Source organism: Phoenix dactylifera, unplaced genomic scaffold (genome assembly GCF_009389715.1).
Source record: "Phoenix dactylifera cultivar Barhee BC4 unplaced genomic scaffold, palm_55x_up_171113_PBpolish2nd_filt_p 001526F, whole genome shotgun sequence".
NCBI lineage: Eukaryota > Viridiplantae > Streptophyta > Magnoliopsida > Arecales > Arecaceae > Phoenix > Phoenix dactylifera.
The window spans coordinates 35,436-61,060 of NW_024068835.1; the positions used below are offsets into that span (position 1 = coordinate 35,436).

Genomic DNA, 25,625 nt, shown 5'->3' on the forward strand with positions numbered 1-25,625 from the left:
GGATGGCGAAATCATCCAAATTTTTCTTGGAAGCAGCAAGCTTCGAACACAGCCCAACCCTATTCCCAAAATTTTCAAAATCCTCAGAATTTTCAAACCCCACAAAATATTCATCCCTACCGTCCCTCGATTCAATTTCAACACACTCCTCCTCCACCCCAAAGAAACACAGCCTTTGAGGAGAAAGTGTTGAACGCCCTTCAAGGTTTGGAAACCATTACACAATTGGTGCACTCTCACACGCAATCCATCGCCAAGCTAGAATCCCAAATGGGGCAACTAGCTAATGCACTGAACAAGCGAGAGAAACGAAAGCTTCCAAGCCAACCACTAAGTAATCCTAGGGGACAATATATGGCTCAAGAAAATCAATTAAATGCAATTCATCAGGAACAAGCCAATGCTTTGACTACCCTAAGGAGTGGACGTGTAGTAGACAATAAGATTGGGGAAGATAACAATAAGGAAGATGAAGAAGAGGATAGACATGTGTCAAATAAAAATCTAAAATCTTCTTATTCTTCAGCTAGTCCACCTTCTGCCAAAACTCACATCCCAAAGGCCCCATTTCCTGAAGCTCTTAATTCACCCTCTCCCTTTGGCAAGAAGGGAACTTCACTAGAGGAGATGATGGAGGTTTTCAAACAAGTGAAAATCAACCTTCCGCTTCTTGATGCTATTAGACAAGTTCCCTCCTATGCCAAATTTCTCAAAGACCTTTGTACACAAAAGCGAAAATCTAGGGCACATGTGCCTAAAAAGATCTTCCTAACTGAGCAAGTGAGTTCTATTCTCCAACACAACACTCCTCCAAAATTCAAAGATCCTAGTGCTCCCACCATCTCCTGTGTCTTAGGAAATAATTTCATTGATCGAGCACTCTTAGATCTAGGGGCAAGTGTCAACCTTTTACCTTATTCAGTTTATGAGAAACTTGGTTTAGGTGAGTTAAAACCAACCTCGGTATCCCTTCAATTGGCTGATCGATCTGTAAAAACACCACGTGGGATAATTGAAGATGTTCTTGTCAAGGTAGACAAATTCTATTATTCAGTAGATTTCATTGTCCTTGATATGGAGTATGAGCCTAATCCTAAGAAACAAATCCCCGTGATCCTTGGGCGGCCCTTTTTAGCAACAGCCAATGCATGCATCAATTGTAGAACAGGGGTAATGAACATATCATTTGGGAACATGAAGGTAAAATTAAATGTGTTCAATGCGGCCGACCAACCCGCGAGGGAAGTTGAGTGTTTTATGATAGACAAAATAGATGACCTCATAAAAGAAGATGCAAAAAACTATCTCACTGTGTCTGGCTGAAGACAATAAACTTAGCGCTTGTTGGGAGGCAACCCAATTCTTTTAGTTTTCTTTAACATTGAGGACAATGTTAGGTTTAGGTTTGGGGGTATTTTTAAGTATTTTTAATCATTTTTTGTTTTGTTTGCATCTCTTGCATTCGTTTTCACTTCATAATGTCAGGTTTATCAAAAAAAATAAAAATATAAAAATATCTTTTTTAAAAAAATATGTTCATTTTCATTTTTTATAAAAAAATAATAATAAAAAAAATTAAAAAAAAGTTTTTGTTTTTAAAAAACCTCATTTCTATACATTAATACGAGAATGCTAAACACACAAGGTATATAAAATCTAAAAAGCCCAATGACTAGTCGGAAGTAATCCAAATTTAAGTTCTTTTAATTAAGTCTCTCTTAGGGAGTTGTAAGCTAATTAATACTTCGGAATTTCACTACACACTGGCCGACACTTCTAAGGTCTAGGCTCGACATTATATTGATAGTATAGTAGCAACCTTGGACCCTGATGAATCATACTTATCTAATTCAAAAAAAAAAAAATCATCAATAATAATGGATTTAGTCTGGAACATCGAAAAGGGCTACCTATTGTCAAAGGTCAAGTGGGCTTTTGATGAGAACTCCGAGCATAAGTCCGTAGGGGAGTCTTGATGCCTGACACCTTGTGCCAACTGGTGTGAGAGTTGTCGACTGATTGCTCGTTACATGGAGAAATCACGACAAGAGTAAAAGTGCACAATTTATATATCTTTATAAAAAAAAAACTCTGTATTGACCTTGAAAAAGATAATAGTGTGAAAGCCGTCGTTGTAAAAATTCGAGTAAACTGGAATATTACAGATAAAGCCCGTGAGGTACTAAAGTAAACATCCACAACTCTCGAAATCCTGCAGATAAGATGATTTTGAATCAGTAAGCAGGTTCTTTCGACCAATCCTTGGAAACTACTGGTATTAGCAACATTTTGGAGATCCAAACCCTTAGCTTGTGAACGGTCCAGATTTCACCGAGCACTCCAGTATAAATGAGTCTTACAACTTCCCTAACGGAAACTTGATGACTTCAACTTGAATTGCATCTTGACCTAGGATTTGGGCTGACTTAGTAAATAAAACCGTGTGTGCTTTGAAATTCTTATCATTTATGTATGTTAAATTAGATTTTTTTTAAAAAAAGAAAAAGGAAAAAAAATTCATAACAATAATGATTTATTTTAATATTGAAGTTTGTGGGTATCTTCACTAGAAACCCTCACGAGAAAAAAAAAAGAAAAAGAAAAAAAAATTCATAACAATAATGATTTATTTTGAAGTTTGTGGGTATCTTCACTAGAAACCCTCACGAGACTATAACTCGTCCACTAGGGTAACCTAGGGGTTTAAAGCCTTGTTGCATATGGTAAATGCAATCGCGATGCCTGCGAAAGTGAGTTAGAGCTTTTCTTTTTTTTTTTTTTTGCTCGAGGACTAGCAAAATGTAGGTTTGGGGGTGTGATAAGTGCTGATTAATCTATAATTTAATATTCTTTTTCCAGCACTTTTCAATGTTCTTAAACGGATAACCACTTATTTTACCATAAAATAGAACAATCTTTGAAATAAATTTAAAATATGATAAGAAGTAAATAATTCACATATCCTCGCCTTCCAAGCGTATCAGCCAGCACGTTTCAGTTCAATAACACTGGGTTCGAGCCCAATGCCCAACTGACATGCATGCACCCAAGCAATCTAACGGTTCATAAATTCCCATCTCCGTATCACGTTTGCAAACTAAGCAAAACAGGGGAGACCTTTAATTTAAATCCACATATGCCCATTTTCATGTCAAAATAGAGCAAGAAAAGAATTTTTTCCGAAAATTACTGGAATCACTGTTCATATGAACAGTGTTCCGTGAAAACACTGTTCATATGAACAGTGTTAGAAAAAAAAAAAACTAAAAATGCATTTCACTGTTTATCTTCTTCCCCTCCCGCAGATCCCGTGGCCGTCCACCTTCCACGGCAACCTCCCGACGATCCCGCGACCAGATCCTCCGGCCCTTCTTCTGCCCGTGACGCATCCGGAGCCAATCTCATCTTCCTGCGATCCGGCCTCCACCGAGAACTCGTGATCCATTTCTTCCTCCGTGATCCACGTAGTGCACCAGCGCCATTAGCCCGTTCCAGCCGCATCCAACGAGCACACCAGCGAGCAACTCCTCCGGATTCACCTCCCAGCAGCCAATGGTCCAAAGAAGGAAAGCAATGAAGCATGATTCCATCCACGGATCCACACCAGCCACCAGCTGCCGAATCACAGAAATGGCGTTCCGCCTCTTCCTCTTCCGGATTCCCATCGATCCTCCGATTGGCTCCTCCCAGCGCATCCCCGGCATCCGTGAAGGAAATCCCAGCAGCCGGTGATTCAGCCTCTCGCATCAAGCCAAGGATCACGCATCCAAATCGGGACATGTATTCAACCCCTTCTCCCGTCCGTATTCATCTTCCACCGACCACTCTTCCGCAACCAGCTCCCATGATCCAGCCGTTGATGCGCATTTCGCCCAAGGATCATGCGTCCGTTCCCCTTAGATTCATTGCCAGGGAGAGATCTATATAAAAGGTAGAAGAATAGAGCCGAGGGAGAGGAGGGGGCTTCGACAGAAAAACAGGGGAGACCCCCTGTTTCGGTGAAAAGAAGAAGAAAGCCGAGAGGGAGAGAAAAAGAAATAAAAAAAAGAGAAAGGAGGGGAAAAGAGAATGTTTTGTGATATTTTGGGAATGATGGGAGGTGAAGGCTTTTATTTGCAGATGGGAGGTTGTCCGGAAGCCATGCGCGGCTAAACGTCTAGTCTAGGGCTGGATGAAGCCCTAGCAATGTATCAGGGCATTGTAGTTCTTATTTTTTTATATTATTTTGGAGCTTGTTTAAATTCTTATTTTCAATGAAATATTCCTTTATGATATTTAAACTTTGAGCATGCTAGTTACTAATCATGTTTGCTAAAGTAGTCTAAGATGATTCATGCCTAGAAAGATGAAGTGTGCTGCATCCTAGATTAGCATACTTAGGTAGACACATCATGCTACACCGAAGATGGATTTTTCTAACACTCTTTATGCTTTTATTTTAAAAGGCTTGTAGCCAATTTGCATGCCTCTCCAAAAGATAAAAATTAAGAACACAGTCCCTAATGCAATGCTATGTGGTGGATTCCAAATCCTAGATCTATCTACTCTAATAAATTTCAATTCGCACTCATAGTTTAATTTAGTTAAATCAAGTTAGCAAATCCTTCTTCTTGATTTATTTTTAAAGAAAAATAACTTATTCTTCAATCCCTGTGGACCGACACCCGTAATCACTATCCTACAGGATACGTGCTATTGCGTGGTTTATTTTCAAAATTGAAAGAACCGATCAGTAAGATGATAGAAGAGGTATCCTATACTCTCTTTAGGATAACCTACAAATACACACTTATCTGATCTAGCACTTAGCTTGTGTCTAAAATTTCTTTTGACATAAGCTTGACAGCCCCATATCTTAAGGTACTTAAGATTTGGCTTCTTACCTCTCCATATCTCATATGGAGTGCTAGATACAGATTTAGACGGAACCATGTTTAATACATATGCAGTAGTCTCTAGGGCAAAATCCCAGAAGAAAATAGAAAAGTCTGTAAAGCACATCATGGACCATACCATATTTAATAGAGTATGATTCCTCCTTTCTGCTACACCATTTAACTGTGGCGTATACGAAGGTGTCCATTCAGAGAGAATACCCTTTTCCTTAAGATGATTTAAAAACTCACTAAAAAGATATTCACCTCCTCGATCTGATTGAAGAATTTTAATACTCTTTCCAGTTTGTTTTTCAACTATACTTTGATACTCTTTAAACTTATCAAAGGCTTCGGATTTGTTTCATAAGATACACATATCCGAACCTTCATAAATTATTAGTGAATGTGATGAAGTAAGAGTATCCACCTCTAGCTGGAGTTGTCATAAGACCACATACATCTGTATGCACAAGTCCTAATAACTCACATGCCCTTTCTCCATGTCCAGTGAATGGAGACTTGGTCATTTTTCCATAAGACAAGATTCACAAGTTTCCAATGATTGATTCACTTATGTGACTAAGTCAGTAATGCCAAAGGAGGGTGTTATTCACATTTTCTCTTTTCCTTTTGCTGCTTTTATCAATATGATAGATATTGTCATTAAGAGACAGAGCTAGAAGACAATTTTCCATAATGCCATTGCGATAAAATTCATTAGAAAATAAAATAGAGCAACCATTGCTCTTTACATTAATTTCAAATCATTTCTTTAATAATAAAGAAATAGAAATTACATTTCTAATAATTTTTGGCATATAATAACAGTTTTTCATTTTCAAGAGCTTGCCCGACGGCAACTCCAATCTGTAGGTTCAAACAGCTTCAGCCTGGATGGACTCTCCTCCGACGCCATAAAGCTCGAAGTCATCTTTCTTCAAACTTCTAATTCTTTGTAGTCCATGTAATGACTTGCATATATGAGAACCACAACCGGTATCCAATATCCATGAATTTGAATTTGAAGAACTTAATGACAAACTGGCATGCAACATAAACATACCTTTTGATGCAACTCTTGCATCAGGCTTTACAGTTGCAAGAAAACTCTTGCAATTCCTTTTCTAGTAGCCTTTCTTGCCGCAATGAAAATAGATACTTGATCCGGAGATTTTCTTTTCTTTCTTCCTCTTCATCTTGCTACTTTTAGGGTTCAATGTTTTCTTAGAACTCTTACTGCCTGACCTTCTTTTATCTATAAGGAGTGGACCCTTATCTTTCTTGATATGGGTCTCGGCTGTCTTGAGCATATTCAACAGCTCAGGCAAAGAGGTATTCAGTTTGTTCATGTGAAAATTCACAACAAACTGAGAGAAGGATTCAGGAAGTGATTACAGGATCAAATCTTGACTTAGCTCACCATCCATAGCAAAACCTAGTTGACTCAATCTAGCGATCAAGTTAATAACCATAAGAACATGGTTTTGTACGGATATTCCTTCATTCATTCTTGCACGGAATAACTGCTTAGATATCTCATATCTAGCAGTTCTACTTTGTGCTCCATATAGCTCCTTTAGATTGAGAAGTATAGAGAGAGTATCCATGCTATCATGCTGCCTTTGCAATTCACTGGACATGGAGGCCAGCATGATACATTTGACAGTCAAACTGTCATTCTTCCACATCTTGTGTGTGGCAACCTCATCTTCAGTAGCATCATCTCCTATTGATCCAAGATCAGGAGTTTCGAGGATGTAAGAAAGTTTTTCTTGAGTGAGCGCAATCTTAAGATTCCTCAACCAGTCCACATAGTTCGGACCGGTCAACTTGTTGGCATTCAAGATGCCTCTCAATGATAGTGAAGAAGCTATTAATTCAGAATTAATTCTACATAAGCAAAGAACAAAACTAACATAAGCAGACCAATCATGATGACATATATACAATTAGATAAGAACTTCTATCTAATTGTTACTTTCACTATTTTTATCGAATATCATAGCCCTCTCCTATGATAAACGAGAAAACCCTAATTGATTTTTCTTAGTAAGGTTGAGATCCTAATTCCTCGTAAAAGGCTGTGTTAGTACAACAAACCTTTATGAGTTCAGAGGTAGGAAACTCTTTCCAATTGCATCTCATGCAATTCTCAACATTACCTTGTCCTCTAAAAACACTTATAGCCTTATGTTAGCACAAGAAACTATAATGTTTTAGTTAAGTCAGACCCTTCATTTCCATAAAGTCATATTTGAATAATGCTGCCCTTGTGTTAGCACAACAAAACAACATATTAAAATATGCCATAAGCATCTTAATGCACCAAGACAATATTATATCAGTCCCCTGAGCAAGCCTTGTGTTAGCACAACAAACTAGCATGGATCTTGACAAAATAGTATCGACGCATGAAGAAAGGCTAGGAATAGTGTTTTTCAACATTAAGCTATCTATAAAAGATAATTAACCAAATTGGCCAGGTAAGTAGGTGGGAGGCTCCCCGTGCTTTCGCAACGGTCCTAATTAAGTAACCACATTTAACACCTTTCCTAGACACCAATTGATCAATTGATCCAGAATGGGTAAGCTTAAAGTATTTTTCACTACAACTTAATATAATTTTTATGAGGGCTTTCTGGTCTCTGGCACATTCTATGAATGTAACACATTCATACATAGCATTTCTATAGACATACTATAACATTGCTATCTCATAGCATATAACAATCATATAATATTGCGCTCTTATAGCAATTATGAATCCTACATCATGCATGGTCATTTGATTGAACCAATAAAGATTGGCCTGATACCACTGTAGGGTTTCGAAGCGATCTAGGGGCGCAGCGGAAGCAAGGAATTTCAAAAATTTCTTAATAAAATTCCGTTACATTAGCCCGACTTCAATTTCATGTGATGGTAAAGCTTCACCAATACCAGATCACCAGCCTGAAACTCAGCTGCCCGCCGCTTTATGTCAGCCCACTTCTTCATCCAATTGGTCGCCTTCAACAAGGAGATCGGAACCAAATCTATATCCTCCTTCAGATCCCTCACGAACCTGTAGGCGGTCAGACTACGTCCCATGTAGTCCGCTGCGATACTTCCCGGAGTGTCTGGTTGCAACCCTATAATTACCTCAAACAGTGATTTACTTGTAGACTCCGATCGCTGTAAGTTGTAGCTGAATTGGGCTTGGTCCAAGAGTCGCACCCAATCCCGCTGGTTGACACTTACATAGTGCCTCAAATACATCTCCAATAATGCATTGGTTCGCTCTGTTTGGCCGCCTGACTGAGGGTGGAAGGCTGTGGACATCTTCAGCTCCGTTTCGAGATCCGAAATAACTCCGTCCAAAACCTCCCCGTGAAGCGAGCATCGCGATCAGAAACGATACTCCGCGGTATCCCCCAATATTTTATCACATATGTGAAGAATAACTGTGCCACGTCCTCCGCATGGCAAGTAGTAGGTGCTGGAATGAAGGCCCGTACTTCAAAAAATGATCCACCACTACCATGATAGAACTGTTCTCATCCATTGGAGGTAGCCTGATGATGAAGTCCATGGAGACACTCTCCCACGGATGCTCTGGTATATGTAATGGTTCCAACAACCTCGCAGGTCCTCGATGTTCAACCTTGTCTTGTTGGCATAGCAAACAAGTGAGAACATACTCCTCGATGTCATCCCGCATCTTCGGCCAATAATAGTTATGTTCTATGAGAGCTTGGGTCCCGCCCACATAGAATCATGGTGTTCTCGCAGCACCTCGCGCCTTAGCCCTCCGCCTGAAGGCACATAGACACGTCGCCCTCGTGTCAAAATATGCCCTCCTTCGGTTCAGAAACGGCGCGCCTTGCCGTCCATGATGAGTTTACCCATGGAAGTGGCCCACGGATCCTTCTCCATCTCGGCCTTGACCCTCTCTATTGGGTTACTTGCTGGTCCGAAAAAGGAAGAAATCGTAGCCAACTGTACCTTCCTACTCAAGGCATCAGGGACTGAATTAGTTCGGCCCGGCTTGTACTCGATGTCGAAATCAAATTCAGCGAGAAATTGCTGCCATCTCGACTGCTTAGAGGTGAGCCTTGGCTGGGTCTGAAAGTAGCTTGTGGCCATGTTATCCGTGCGCACCAGAAACTTAGATCCAGCGAGGTAATGGTGCCAGGTTCAAAGGCAGTGCACAATCGCTATCATCTCCTTTTCATGAACCGTATACCTACACTCGGTGTCGTTCAACTTCCGACTCTCGTAGGCCACTGGGTGCCCTTCCTGCATGAGCACCCCTCCAATGGCAAAATTTGATGCGTCGGTGTGGACTTCAAAAGAAATGGAAAAGTCCGGTAGCACGAGGACCGGCTCCACCGTGACCACCTGCTTGAGACGATCAAACGCCTCCTGACATTGGTTTGACCACCACCATGGTCGATCCTTCTTTAACAAATCCATCGGTGGGGCACATAACTTTAAATATCCAGTGATGAACCTCCTAAAGTAATTTGCCAAGCCAAGAAAAGAGTGTAAGTGTGTAACTCATGTAGGTACCTCTCACTCGGCTATGGCCGAAATTTTCGAGGGATCCATCATGAGCCTTCCATCCCCAATGATGTGCCCGAGGAACGGCACCCTCCGCTGCGCAAACACATAGTTCTCCCTTTTCACAAAGAGCTGGTGCTGCCGTAAGGTGGAGAAGACTTGCCTCAGGTGCGCCACATGCTCATCCAACGTTCGGCTGTACACAACAATGTCATCCAAGTATACTACCACAAATGTATCGATGATTTAGAGCCTTTTTATACTATCAATGTCATCCAACAATGTCATCCAATGATCCAACAATGTCATCCAGGTGTGATATGTTGTGCTCAAGTTCGAAGATTTAGAGCCTTTTTATAGCCTCAGCTCAGGTAACCACAGGAGAGGCCCATAAAGACCTCAGCAGCTCTCTCAATAAAGACCTTAATGGTTTATGGACGGTAAGTTAGAAGTGATCGCACTCAAAGGCTACAGTATAAATTATGCAGCTGCAGAAAGAATGAGTTTAATATTTGCTCATAAAAAATGAATCAGTTCAATCATGCAATGAGATCTCAACTGTCTACGGCCAGAGAGGCCTTCAAAGCTATCAAGCAAAAGGCCGCAGAGCTTTCTACGAAGCTAGGTTAGGCTGAACAAAAGGCTAACAAGGTCTGAGAGTTTGTCATCTGAGCTAAGGGGTAAGTCGCAGAGGCCAAGGAGCTCGTCATCCAAGCCAAGTAGAGGGCCGCCAAGGCAATTGAGGAATATCTCTCCTTAGACTAGTATAAGGATGACTATGAGGAGAACGCGGCTGATGCTTTTGTAAAGGGCTTTGAGGAATGTTGAGCTCGGGACCAGCAACTCTTCCCGGAGATGGACTTTTTCGACCTTCAACCTAACTTCGGTGAAAGAAGCGATGAAGACGGCGAAGGTAGCGAGGCCGGCGGAGGCGGCAAAGATGGCGAGGACGGCGATGTTGGTGAGGGTGAAGGCAAAGAATGAAGCCCTTCACTTCTTTACCTTTTTTGCTTTGGACTGGGCTTGTACTTCATTTTTGGCTTGATTTTTACCGAGGTTGATGTACATCTATTTTTGCTCGACCTTTGTCGAGGTCAATGTATATATTTAAAAGTAATGAAAATAAAGAATTTTCTAAAATACCTAACTTCAGATTTTGCTTATGTTGTCTACTTTTTGCTTGTGTTTGGGTTATAGCATTGAACCTTCCTTTGACGCATCTTCTTATATTCAATTCCAACCACAGGATTGGCAAGGGTTTTTGGCCTATCTTGGGCTCCTCGGTTGATCCTTCTTGAGTTTGTCTCTAGATAAACTCTAGGTGAGCTTGGCTTTAGGAGGTTCCCGGTCGGCCTTGGGTGTCTTCTTAGTTGACCTCTTTGGAGTTCGTCTCCGAAGGAATTTTAAGTGAGCTTAGCTTGAGGAGGTCCCAAGTTGGCTTGGGGTGTCTCCTTAGTTGTCCTCTTCGAAATTTATGTTAGGAGGAATTTTGAGTGAGCTTGGCTTGAGGAGGTCCCAGATGGATTCGGGGTGTCTCCTTAGTTGTTCTCTCTAGAGTTCGAGTCTAGAAGAACTTCAAATGAGCTCGGCTTGAGGATGTCCTAGACGGATTTGGGGTGTCTCCTTAGTTCGGAGCCCAGGCATTCGTGGGGTGTCTTGAGTCAAAATGCTTGTTATACTTGTCCAATCTAAAAGATAGAGACATAATGAGAAAATTTTTATTAGAAATAAACTTGAAATACAAACGAACCTTATTGGTGATAAATATGAAGATTGTCGAAATTCTAAGTTCATGGGATCAGAGCATCGTCAAGGTGCTCCAACTTATATATTCTAGGTCGCATTGATTCGGCTACTCAGTATGGGCCTTCCCAGTTTGGGTTTAGCTTTTCGGGCTCTCTTGGTCAAAATACTTCGATCTTTCTTAAGACGAGGTCGCTAAGTCAGAAGATCTTACTCTTGACCTTTGAGTTGTAGTACCGAGCTGCTTTCCACTGGTACTTTGCCAGGCGGATTTGAGTTTTCTCTCTAGTTTCTTCCAATAGATCAAGGTTGGCTCGGAGCTGATCGAGATTTGTTTGGTCATCAAAGCTTTTCACCCGAAGTGACGGAAGCCTAATCTCTAATGGGATTACTGCCTTTATTCCAAAAGCAAGGTTGAAGGGCGTCTCTTTGGTGGGGACTCGAGACGTGGTTCTATATGCCCACAAAACACTGTAGAGCTCTTCAACTCACATGCCCTTTACTCAGTCCAGTCTTGCCTTTAGTCCCTACAAAATCGTTCGGTTGGTTACTTTGGCCTCTCTGTTTGATTGGAGGTGTGCCACCGAAGTAAACCGGTGGTCGATTCCGAGCTTAGTGTAAAATTCTGTGAATTGGGCATTGTCAAACTGACGCCCATTATCGGTGATGATCACTCGAGGGAGTCCGAATATAGAAATTATGGCCTTCCAAACAAAATTTTGAGCTTTCACCTTGGTAATCCAAGCCACTAGCTCGACTTTTGCCCATTTGGTGAAGTAGTCCACCGCCACAAAGAAAAACTGGCACTGCCCAATTGCCTTTGAAAAAGGTCCAAGGATGTCGATTCTCCACTGTGCAAATAACTAAAGGGCACTAATCGGTGTCAGCGACACAGCTAGTCATTATTGGATGCTTGCCTAGCATTGGTATTGGTTGCATCTCTTGACGATGTCGGCAGTATCCTTTTGCAGGGTGGGCCAACAGTATCTTTGTCGTAAGATCTTATAGGCCGAGGATATTCCCCCCAAGTGATTTCCACAGATGTCCTCATGCACTTTCTGAAGTGCATAATCTACCTCAGTCAGACAAAGGCATCTGAGGAGAGGCAATGAAAATGATCTCCAATATAACTTGTCATCAAGGAGAGCATTGTGGGAGGCTTGTTGCTTCATCCAGCAGGCTCCACCCTAGTTCGTAGACAATTTTTCGTCCTTCAAGAAGTCGAAGAGGGGATCAATCTAGCTCGGCTCGACAATAGTGTTTATCATGACCTCGGGCTCGTCGATGCTCGGCTTCTCTAGGACTTCGAGAGATGTAGCTTTGGTTGGGTCGACAATCTTCGAGGTGGCTAGTTTTGACAGCAGGTCGACCCTTGCATTCTCCGTATGAGAAATCTAATGTATATCAAAGCTATGAAAGGCTAAAGTGATGTCGTTTACTTTCTGTAGATATATGATCATCGATGGCCACCGAGCTTCGAATTCTCTTCGAACTTGGCCGACGATCAATTGTGAGTCTTTGAAGACCTTCAACTGCTGGACCCATGCTCCTTGGAAAGCTTGAGCCTGGTGATGAGCACTTCATATTTAGCCTTCTTATTTAAGGTCGAAAACTTGAATCGCAGAGCGTACTCTATGATTACTCCATCTGGGCTGGTAAGTATGAGCCCAACCCTACTGCCCCCTAGGTTTGATGACTCGTCTACATGCAGGATCCATAACCACTCTGTCTCTTTTCCCTTCATTAGGGATAGTGCATTCCACCAGAAAGTATGCCAACCCTTTTGCCTTGATGGACGGCCTAGGTTGGTACTCCAAGTCGAATTCTTTGAGCTTCACTGCCCACTTCACCAACTAATCTGCAATTCTGGGCTTTCTTATAATTTGCCTCACTGGCTGGTCGGTCAAGATTGTGACTGAATGGGTCTAGAAATATGGGCGGAGCTTCCGAGCTGAGATGATGAGAGCATAAACCACCTTCTCCAACTTAGAATATCTGGTCTTGGCATCTTGTAGGATACTACTTGTGTAGTAGATCAGTTTCTAGCATCCTTCTTCCTCCTGCACCAAGATCACACTCACAGCAGAAGGAGAAACGACTAATTATAAGTAAAGCATTTCTCTAACTTATGGCTTGGTGAGGAAAGGCGATAGAGCTGAGGTATTTCTTTAGTTGGTCGAAGGCCTTTTGACACTCTTTGATCCATTGAAAGTTCTTTGGATGCTTTAGGATCTTGAAGAATGGAAGGCAGCACTCCACTGATTTGGAGACAAATCTTGCCAGCGCGGCGACCTGACCAGCCAGGCACCGAATTTCTTTGACGGTCTTTGGGAGTTGTATGTCCTGCACTGCTCAGATCTTCTTTGGATTTGCCTCAATGCCTCGCTGTGTCACTACGGAATCCAGAAATTTTCTTAACGCAACTCCGAAGGCGTACTTCGTCCGATTGAGCTTTATTTGGAACCTTTTGAGGGTCGCAAAAGTTTCCTCTAAGTCGGCTATGTGCTGCCCCATTACTTAGCTTTTTACGAACATGTTATCCATATACACCTCCATGTTTCGGCCGATTTGCTCCTTGAAGATCTTATTGATGAGGTGTTGGTAAGTTGCCCTTGTATTCTTTAAGCCAAAGGGCATTACCTTGTAGCAGTAGAGGCCTCTGCCAGTGAGAAAGGTTGTTTTCTACTCGTCTTCGGATGTCTTTTGGATCTGGTTGTACCTAGAGATTGCATCTATGGAGGTTGGTAATTGATGTCCAAAGGTCACATCTACGAGCTGATCAATCTTGGGGAGTGGAAAGCTGTCTTTCGGAAAAGTCTTATTCTGGTCGGTATAGTCGATGCAAACTTGTCATTTTTTGTTAGTTTTATTCACAAGTACAATATTGGCTGACCAATCAGAATAGTTCACCTCGTGAACAAAACTATTCTCCAAGAGTTTGTCAACTTTTTGGTCGATGACTTGTTGTTTTTCTACGATGAAGTTTTTCTTCTTTTATTACACAAGTCGATGAGTTGGGTCCACATTGAGCCTGTGAACCAACACCTTGGAGCTTAAACCCAGCATGTTGTTGGGCCGACTAGGTGAAGTCATCCGCATTGGCATAGAGAAATTGATTACTTTACCTCGATTTTCTTCACTCAAGTTGGAGCTGATCCAAACAGTTTGGTCAGGCTTATATTTCTTTAAGGGAACCTGCGCCAACTCTTCGGCTAGTTCTCCTCGCTGCTCCTTCAGTTTGTCCCTTGTGTCCAACCCTTCTATCGGTAGGATTTCTATGGATTTCTTTCTCTTGAGGGTGGCCCTGTAGCATTGACGAGCTATCATCTAGTCACCTCAGATTTCTCCTACTCTGCTCCTTGTGGGGAATTGCATGAGCAAGTGGTTGGTAGATACCACAGCCCTTTCTCCTCATAAATATGAGGTGGATTTATTGCTGGAAGACAACAGCCTCTAGCCAGCTTTTTTTTTTTTTTTCGGTTGAGCTGCTGAAGCAACAGGGCAAAAGGAACCATTAACATGCATATCAAGGCCCAAAGGAATCCACTGACCTACTATACATTCCAAATTACATGATCACCACATCAATCAAAATTAGAAAGAGATGTTTGATGATCTATCATGCTCATATATCTAAGTTCATTCCTTTCTCTTTGATGTATATACACCATCTTTAAATATCCAATGACACTTCTAGCTGCAGGATCTATTAGAAGTATGCCCTAGAAGCTAATTTGGCAGAAAAATTGTATATATTCTGAGACATAAATTTGTACTTGATCTTTTTATTAATTAATAAAATTGGATATTTTTTTCATTCATGTTATTATCCGTCCATGAATTGTCCAAAGAATTAATAAGATAATGACATATATTCTCAAGAGTTGAGAATTTAAAGCATGTGCCATTGTTGATTAATTTCTGAATTACTCTTGATCGATGGATCATTACGAAGGACGGTGATCGATTCGATGAGATTAGTGCACATATCATATTTTTTAATGGACGAGTCTTGAGTCCACAGTGTGGGGACACTGAAATGATTGTGCAAGTGCTTGTTAGAGAATAAGTGTACTGAGCGTGACCAAAACAAGAAGTCACTTGGATGTCAGTGATTTACTTGATGCTGCAGTTGTATGATTGGTACTTAGACCTGCGATGCCATAGCTATTCACAGTGAGGTCGCTGTAGTTTGACGAGCACATAAACACGGGCCCTATCCATTAGGATCCTTGTGGTGCAGATTGGCTGCAGTAGGTTCACTGTCGAATTAGGATTGCATCTAGATGGGATCTATCGATCTTGATAGACTAAGAGAGATCCTATGTGATTTATGAGTCTGAGTTCGAAAAACCTTGGCTAAGACATTTTGGAAAAGGAGTTTTCTAATCTCGAACTTAAGTCAAATAAATTTTGACATATGACAGATGATGGGGTTTGAGGAGTTATCCATGACCTCCATCTTGTCGGGATCCATGATAGAAGGACTATATCATACGCTAACTGCACCTAGAAGTTCATCTATTCCGTTTTACTGGATTGTCACTACATGCTGCTAGGTATCACTGGTGGATTGTGAGACTCGAAGGCATTCACTTGATGATCAGTAAATTCTGAAGAAAAGAGTTGAAATTATTTCAACCAATTGAAAGGAGTTTCAATAATATTATGATGGAGATCACAATATATCTCACTATCAGACAGAATAGAACCTATGGGGTCACACATATAAGAGATTTTGATCATTCCGACGGTTGGATTGCGATTTAGAATTGCAATATATCTTGATTGTCAATTTGATTGATAATTGGTTTAACCCACTAAGAGTTAGTGAGTTAAAGAAGGAGGATTTCAATTGGACTAAATCAATTAGGCTTAACCTTATTAGATAAGGATGGAAAGTCCTAATTAATTAGAACTCCTTATTTGATAAGGAACTTAATTCATAAATCCAATTTGGATCCTAATTGGATTAGGATTTACATGAATCAAATTGGAGGACATATTGGGTCCTAATTAGATTAGGATTCAATTAATCAAGAGGAACCATATAATTCCTAATTGAATTAGAAAATCTAAAGCATAAAAGGAAGGAACTCCCCCTCCTTTTCTTCCTCGGGTGAAACAAAGGAGGGGCATCCACCCCTCCTTGAATCACGCCAAGAACCTCTTGATTGCATCACGCCCCACCCCTCCTTCCTTTTTTGGCCTTCCACACGGCACAAGGAGAGGCCATGTTGCCTCTCCTTGGTTCTCTCCAACCTCTTTTAAGTAAAGGATTGGAAGGGGTGAATCAAGAAAGAATTTCTCCAAATCCTTTTCCTTCTTTAAGCTAGACATGAGATGCTTACATAAAGAGGAGGGGGGCGTGAGGGCTAAATATGCATTAGAGATTATTGAATTCAGCCTTCTCTTCCTCTTCTTTAGCCGCAAGGAAGTCCTTTTCTTCTTCCTCCTTCCAAGAAAAAGAGAAAATGTTTCTTTTTCTTCTTCCTTCTTCCTCCTCTTGGAAGCAATCAAAAGTTAATTGCTTAAAAAAGTTTCAACCTTCAAAAGAGAATCTTCTATAAGAAAGTCAGCACTCCGATGAAATCAAGATGCTTGAAACGATCTGTACCTTGTGTGGATACCTATAAAGGTTGGACACTTGTACGGTGTACCTTGTGTGGATACCTATAAAGGTTGGACACTTGTACGGTTTAATCCTTCGATCATCAGATAGCGGTAAAGATCTACCCGCTCAAAGGTAAAATAGAATCCTTACAATTCTTTATTATAGAATTAAATTAATCAAGTTTTAATTTTAATCTCTTTTTTTTAATTCATAATTTTCTGAGTTTGTGAACTCAGAATTTTTTTGAATTCTACCCTTCCTGGAATGTTCATGTGATGAACAACCCCGCACGTGTGTTTCCACTGCAATCGTCGCAACGCGTGCGAGAGTAACCCGATGGGATCAACGCTCCAAAGCAATACAAGATCTAAATTACAGCCTTTTATGGCATATATGATACAGCAAGTTACACAGACTACAGATATGTACCACTTGACAGCAGCAGCCATTTTAACTAGGAGAGAAAACAGGTATTATAACTAGTTAACCGCACACAGCAGGCAGCTGCTGACACACTGCATTATGCATGATTGCAGCTATCTGATGATTGATTCCTTTTAATGGGAACACCTGAGGCTTTGCATCTTCAGACAAGTCATTGCCATCGTGGTGTTTCTTGCCTGTCACAACCAAAACGATATTGTTTTAAAGGAAGCATTTTCCTAGAATGTTAAGGATCAATCTCATGGTATAACAGAATTAGGCTTACACTATTCTCTTGACTGAATATATTCAGTACGCTAGTAGGAACAAACAATACTTAGCATATACAGTAAGTCTGTATTTACTATTAAGAATAAACTGAAGAATAGGTAATATTTGGCATATCAAAATCCACCGTATGGAGTACATCAACTTCTCTTTTTTTATGCTTCTCTGAATTGTGGGTGATGGCCATGATATATACCCTTGGTTAGATAACTAATATAAAAATAAGTTATATCTGATTGGAAGGTTAAAGGGATGAAAGGAAGAAACAATTTCTGATCAATAAATCATGCTGGGATTCTGTGGAGACGGTCAGTAACAAGCCGGCTCTGCTTTAGCTCTGAGCTGAATGGTGGAAAAGGAGATATTGCATTTAGAAAATGTGCACGAACTACTGCACCCAAAATCCTATCTGAATCAATTTTGTGGACTGGGTGACCCATGGTGGTCAAGATTTTCCTCCTAAATGAGCTATTGCCCAAGTATGTCCCTAGCACGCCGTATTTTTAAAACAAATTTGGACATCATATCTGACTGGGAAGTTGGATTTGCTGCAGCATAGCGAAACAAACATTTCCAGTTCCTTTCCCAGTCTTGATTTCATTTGGTCACTGAAGAAAAACAAACTAGCTTATTCAAAGTAACAAGTAGTTTTTATACACATGCAAGAAAACATCCCAAGTTTGCCATACCTTCTTCACTTCAGGAACTGATTTACAGTCTGGAGGTTTCTCAACAGCCAGTTTGGTTTTGTATGGTATCAAGTTGTGACCAGGTGCATGCTGTGAGACTCCGGTTCTAGAATTTGTCACGTCTGACACAGACCTGTTGGTAGGAGGCCCAGATTCAACATTAGACCCTGGACTCTCCTGTTCCCTCAGAATCTCTCTGTCATCAACACTACTGATATCATTCTGTTCAATCTCTTCTATGCTTCTACTTAATGACGACAAGGATTCTCTGTCCAGGTCTTGCATCACAGCATGGTTAAAGTTTTTCTCTGGCTCAATTTTTTCCATGCTTCTTCTCAGCGAGTCTATATTTGATGTTGTGGATCCTGGATACAGCGGTCTAGTTTGAAGAGCTTGACTGCACTTCGTATCCTGCTTGAAGTTTAGTTCATTTTCAGTTTCTGTAGAAGGGGCATCAATAGTTTCTGCTGCCCCATCTCTAAGACTTCCATGCTGCAGAGCTGTTTCATCATCTTCTCCAGTTTGGCTAGAATTACTACCATCACCACCATAATCCAATGTGAGCTCAGTTTGCTGGTTCTGTTCCAAGGCCTTTAAAGCTCGAAGCCTTCTGTAGTATTCTTCAAAGTATGCTTTCTTTTCGGCAACTAAGCCACTAAACTTGTCCAGTTCCTCCTGGCGTCTGTCGTGAGTAAACACTGACCTTTTCTCCCATGACAATGACTCAGCTGCAAATCTTCCAAAGGATATAGAACCATGATCAAGCATTTGCGAGACCGAAGCTTCCTGCAAACCACATTAACAATATTAATACTCTACATAAATGAAAGAAAACAATATATTTAAATAATTACAGCACCCCAATTATCTTTCATTGGCTTCTTTGTATCACATGCTATATTCTCTGCTAACTTTGTATCAAACTCAATATAATATCCATATAAATCAACAGAAAATGTAAGAAACAAAAAGGGGAAAATTAATATACCAACACAGCTGAAAGGTAATGTATCATGAGTTCAGAATTCAATATAGGAGAAGAATAACAAAGTAGGTCACATCAGGAAATACAGAGAAATGAAACTCAGGTACTTAATAAAGCTCAAGCACCCATTTAGCCACCCAATAACAACAGAATAGGAAAATTATATTCATTATAGACCTTTTGCATAGCAATCTAACTTAATAAGCAGATGTAAGGAGTTTATATCATCCCAACTGTATATACTTCAAAAACAGCAATGAAACTGCAAGGAGAGGAAAACAAGCAAAATAGAACCAATAAGACCACAGCAGAGAATAAAAGAACTCGTACCATTCTGTTGCAAATATAGTGTAGAATTTGATACAATATATTACATGTAAGATCATATATTAAAAAATCTGAAATGCAAAATGAAACTAGCAATAGATAAATATCGTATCATTGTAGTTAGCATTTATGTAACCTGAATAATGTCATTAAAAAAGGGTTAAAGAGCAAAAAATAGATGGTTTGATACATGTAAGAATGAATTGCTGTTAGTTTAGCACTCTAAAGGAGCATTAAAGATTTTTTTAGACAAATAATTATGATGGTGAACAACCCAAAGAGATTAGAAAAAAATTACTTGAGAATCATCTCGATCAGATAACTCCTCCTGTGACCATCCATAATAAGTCTGACCAACACTGGTCGCCATTTCATGTCAACCAGTTACTTTACAATTATTACACAATATTATGGAGGCAAAAGCAGTCAGTTGATGGTGCCTCCCATTCTACAAAAGTATAAGCAAGGGCAGATACCTACATTAGGAAAAAGAACGACAGTTTTAGTCCTTAACCTTGATAGCGTAAAAGTCAAAACACTGAGAATCATATTCTAGTTTAGATTGTCACGGTAACAATGTCAAAATATGGGATAACGATGATAGAGGAAATGTAATAACATGAGATAAAGTTGCGAGTAAAGTAGGAAAAATAACGAATCTCCTGAAATTTGAGTATGTAAAAGGGAAGAGTACAGCAAAATCTTGTCACAGTGATTTGTAAAGTACTTGCAAACTTTGCTAGATTTTTAAAAATACTCTATTCATCAAGAAAATTATAAATATATTTTCAATGACCATTGTGCTAATAGCATGGGGTTGAAAACTTCTTGACCACAAGCAGATGAGAGTGTAATCAATTTAGGTTTACATAAAATTCAACTTCTTTAATTGCATTTAAGAAAGTCTTCATCCAAAACAAGAAAACAATATCTGAAATAGGCTGGGTCAAAAGCAAGGTAGTGTTCCAACTTTAATCCAAGAAAAATTAATGTTTTTTCCATAGGTTTGACTTTGGGGCAAAATTTTATATCACATTTATAATTGTCTTGTAAAAATTGGTTGAAATCCTTTACATGATAAAAAAAGAATTAACAACAGTAAAATTATGATGCTCTGATAGGCATAGGAAATTGATGGGAAAAATGAAAAATCAAATAACTTAATACAGACTAAATAAAAAGCCATGGAGCAAATTTTTCTTCCAAGCCTCAAGGAGAACAGTAAAGGAATGATTTAAATTCCTTGGGGACCTTTTCAGATGCGACATACTTAACAAAAGACTGCTGTAATCATTAAACAATCCAAATAAATTAAGTTTTGTAAACGAGCTAAGATAGTAAATTAAAGTTAGTCCAACACTCACGGCAGTCATAGTTAAAACATAAGCTGAAAACATATCATATCTACTTTTACGAGGTCAGAACATTCTTGGACAAGCTAAACAATTGAGAAAAAAAAAATCCTGGCTTCTGAATATTGCCACCTATTCTTCAATCTTCAAAACCCAAATTCAGATCTTTTTGTTTTTCACAACTCAAGCAGATGTTTAACTAGTGCCAAATTTCGACTCTCAATAAATAGAAACTAAAATCAGGAAAAAAAAATTTATCAAAGCAGCTCTTCCATGATATTATAAAATCCAAACTCCAACGTTAGATAAGTGACTCTAAATACCTGGCATGAGACGCGCGCGCGCTGGAGAGAGAGAAATAACAAAGCAAATAAGAAATAAAGAATTCAGCTAAATAATAATTAAAAAAAAAAGACAATGAAAAATTTAAAGAGATCAAGATAAAGGTTCCATCTTTGATGGGCAATCAAGATAGAGATTCCAAAACCAAATCTTTGGCAGAAAATCGAATCCAATAGAAAGAAAAACATAAAATCTAGCTCCCGAACCTTGGCTAGGGGCAACAAATCATCCATTTTGGGATCAAAAACAAACCCAGAAAGAAAAAATCCCCTTCGAAAAGGCATAAAAGTAATACTATGACAAATTGTTGGCAAATAAATCAAAATATACTTACATATTTCAAGAAATACTGCGATCGGAAAACAAAGATGTAAATGTCAGAAAAACACCAGAGCATCCCAAATTAAATGAGAGCAGAAATAAAAATGAAAAAACAAATTAAATTAATTAGCCAATCGCAACAATTAGGAGAAAAGTTATCCAATGGTGAAGCAGGCATTTCAGCTAACTTAATAACAAGAGACATAAAAGAATTGCAGAAAAAAATAGCACAATAAGATTCACACAAACTGGAAGTTCATGTAAAAAAGCCCATCTATTTATGGTCGGGATTTTGTGAAGGAGAAAATGTAAATATGCGACACATTCTAGTATTGAGCAAACAACTCCTGATTTCTGACAAGCAAAACACGAACTTTGAGAATGTCGGTTCTCGAAGTCAAAATCGTACCTTTATTGATACCATCTTTATCTCGAAACTATCATCAGCCTCCAAATCATATGAATTCTTCAGGAACAGCAGAAAAAACACATCAGAAGAAATTTAATTACAGTTTTGTAATTAAAGATGCCTTAAAAAAATATAATCTTCAAAAAACAAGAAATTAGAAGGCAAAATGGGAAAAGGAAAAAGAGGCTCAAATTCGCCACTTCCAGATGTTCCCCGCCAATTGCTAGAGAAGCTGACACGCAAAGAAGAAAAGAGCAATTTTACAAGTCACCCATCATCTCATCAATATACATACATACACACAAAAAAGAGGAGAAGATCCCCGCTCCTCTCCTCGGGTGATGACCTCTCCAACTTACAATGAATGCAGATTGGTTGTCAGCAGTGTAGTAGACCTTCCAAAAATGCCTCGCCTATTGCCAGAGAAGGTGGCATGCAAAGAAGAGAACAAATTTAGAAGTCAACCCTTGTTGCATCAATATTCCTGCAAAAATGCATCCATACAAACAAAAAAGCAAGGAATGCTGTACCGGCCGGTTCAGCCCGTACCGAACCGATACTGGCTCCGAACGGTCTGGTTCGGTGTTAAAAACCCGTACCGGCCCGAACCGGCTAACCGTATCGGCCTGTACCGGTTCCAAATTTTTTTGGAGCTTTTGGATACGTGAACCAAGAGGGTTCCCTCCCAACCCGCAAGCTACCAATGCTTTCAAATCAAGATCTGGCCAGAACAGGTCAGCAACACATGGATAATTTAATCTAGTATACCAGTCCAAAAATTGGTGTCCAAGACTATTGATGCTTGTTGAACGTCAATAATAGACCAAAAAGCTAATTTGATTCAAGAAATCACAGCCTAAAGCAATAAAAGTAATACTATGACAAATTGTTGGCAAATAAATCAAAATATACTTATATACTTCAAGAAATAATGCGATCAGAAAATTTTTCGACCTGAGCACGCTGTTCCACCAATCAGATATGCTTGCTAAAGAGACATCAATGGTTAGGATTTATCGAGGACAGCTTCCACAGAAAATCACGAATCAAGCCCCTATAAGATATGATGACTAGGAGCTGTAATATTTCATTTAAAGGCTATCAAAGAAAGGAGTAAAGATGTCATCATCACCCAAAAGGTTCGGACTTTAGCTGCTGCATAGGGTCAGCAATAGCTCAGAAGATAAATAGATAAGTAAGACAACAGCAGACACGAATATACTTGAACAGTTTTTATGAGTTTGGTAAAATTCTAGGATGATGCAGTTTGAAGGTCCGAGCCACAAAAACTGATGAAGTAGATTTACCATGAATAAAGCGGAATGCAAAGTGTATAATCAACATAAAAGTTGTGGTTAAAAAGGGATAGCTGGCAAAGAGAGTGGCTATCCATAATTACCTAAACTACAAAGGCCGGCGGACAATAGAAACTCAAGCAAGTACATTATCATCTGAACGCAATACAAGTGTACTATTTATGTAAATAAATTAAACAAACTTAGTCTCAAACTAGGTGGAATCAAGAAACTTCATCTCATCTAAAGGGAACCAGAAAGAGTATGGCCGTCAAACCACGTACAGGTCAAGGAATTATCTGTGTTCAATAGAAATCATTAGGTCTAGCATGGAAGGTGCAAGAAGACAACGTTTTTTATTAAAAAAAGAAAAAAATATTAAAAAATGTTAGAAAAAAGAAAAAGAAAAGAAAAGAATGGCTTCCAATAATAAAGAACACAAAGCTATATCCACTACAGGCCAGACACAAGTCAATTCTTGTATAAAAATAAATGGAGCCTTTTTGGAAGCCAAAAAAGGAATCATGTTTAGCCTACGAGAAGTGAGTCCTAAGAAACCAAAACAGACAATTTACCTAGAATACACAATATTTGGCTTTGTAACGAGCCAACCTCAGTTCGAAAAATAAATCACCGAGTCAACCAGATATGCTAATTGTTGGTCCATTTGAACTTTAGAAGATAAGACTACATCCTAAAAAATAATAATCATAAAACAATCATTCACAACTTAATAGAATATAATCATCCCGACATATCACAAGCCTTACCTTTATGATACATAATACATTCAAGAAAACAAAAAAAGGCATCCCCAAGGTTTCTGCCACTTAGCATCTGAGGTGTTTCGAATACATGATGCACAGGTCAAATGGAGCAACCTTACCATTGCACCAAGCCCCGCCCGCACGTAATACATTAACAAACATGCTCAGGCATGAAATCATGAAAATTAAAGAGAAAGAGAGGTTGAAAAAGAAATGGTAAAGTATCCAGAACAACATGCAGAAATGTTTTCCAAGCCAATGGAAAGTCATGCAGATCAATGTAACCAACAAGGTTAACAAAAAATGATTAAATGATTGAAGGATTGGAATTACCACACAGTATGTCACAAGGATATAACCATAACTGATGGCCAGCAGACAAAACAAAGAGAAATTCTTCTGGTTCTGAACTTGATCTAATATAAAAAGGCATAGGAGCTATACAGGGATTAGTCTAATAGTTCGGTTCTGAGATTATGCAAATGCATTTTCAGAAGATCATGTCATTATCTCATGGGAACTGCATATGATACTATTTGAAAGTGTACTAAGAGAACCAACCACATTTGTCAAATAAAATATTAAGCAACATACACAGCACATAAAAATGGGAGCAAAAGTAGAGCTGCCACTGTCATGATTTATAGAAAACAAGGATGTAAATGTTAGAAAAACACCACAGCTTCCCAAATTAAATGAGAGCAGAAATAAAAATGAAAAAACATATTAACTTAATTAGCCAATCGCAACAAATGGGAGAAAAAGTTATCCAATGGTGAAGCAGGCATTTCAGATAACTTTATAACAAGAGACGTAAAAGAATTGCAGAAAAAAAAAGCACAATAAGATTCACACATAAACTGGTAGTTCATGTAAAAGAGCCCATGTATTTATGGTCGGGATTTTGGGAAGGAGAAAATGTAAAAATGTGACACATTTGAGTATTGAGCAAACAACTCCTGATTTTTGACAAGCAAAATACAAACTTTGAGAATTTGGGTTCTCGAAGTCAAAATCGTACCTTTATCGATACCATCTTTATCTTGAAACTATCATGAGCCTCCAAATCCTATGAATTCTTCAGGAACAACCGAAAAAACACATCAAAAGAAATTTAATTACAGTTATGTAATTAAAGAAGTCTTACAAAAATATAATCTTCAAAAAACAAGAAATTGAAAGGCAAAAAAGGAAAAGGAAGAAGAGGCTCAAATTCACCACTTCCAGAAGTTCCTCGCCTATTGCTAGAGAAGCTGACACGCAAAGAAGAGAAGAAGAGTAATTTCACAACTTGCCCATCATCTCATTAATATACATGCACACAAAAAAGAGGAGAAGATCCCCGCGCCTCTTCTCCGATGGTGATGACCTCTCCAACTTACAATGAATGCAGCTCAGGTGCCAGCAATGTAGCAGACCTTCCACATATGTCTCGCCTATTGCTAGAGAAGATGGCATGCAAAGAAGAGAAGAACAATTTTTAGAAGTCACCCTTGTTGCATGAATATTCATACAAAAATAAATCCGTACACAAAAAAGCGAAGAAGAAAAGGAGAAGGAACAATGCTTGAAAGGTAACTGAGAAATCACTATAGATGCTCACCTCCTCTCTCAAGTAGAAAGCTAGGAGAAAGGAGAGGTGGAAGGCTGA

General features: G+C 39.3%; 1 protein-coding gene across 1 annotated transcript; it reads right to left on the reverse strand.

Moving 5' to 3' along the window:
• Positions 1 to 17,118: 17,118 nt before the first annotated feature.
• Positions 17,119 to 25,413, reverse strand: LOC120108746. Its single transcript, XM_039122455.1, has 7 exons — positions 25,357 to 25,413; positions 25,193 to 25,227; positions 24,996 to 25,043; positions 22,272 to 22,325; positions 21,913 to 21,969; positions 18,177 to 18,962; positions 17,119 to 17,396 (listed from the first exon to the last, which is right to left on the reverse strand). The coding sequence occupies exons 3-7, from the start codon at positions 25,008 to 25,010 to the stop codon at positions 17,334 to 17,336; spliced, it is 975 nt and encodes a 324-aa protein (XP_038978383.1). The 5' UTR covers positions 25,011 to 25,043; positions 25,193 to 25,227; positions 25,357 to 25,413; the 3' UTR covers positions 17,119 to 17,333.
• Positions 25,414 to 25,625: the final 212 nt, after the last annotated feature.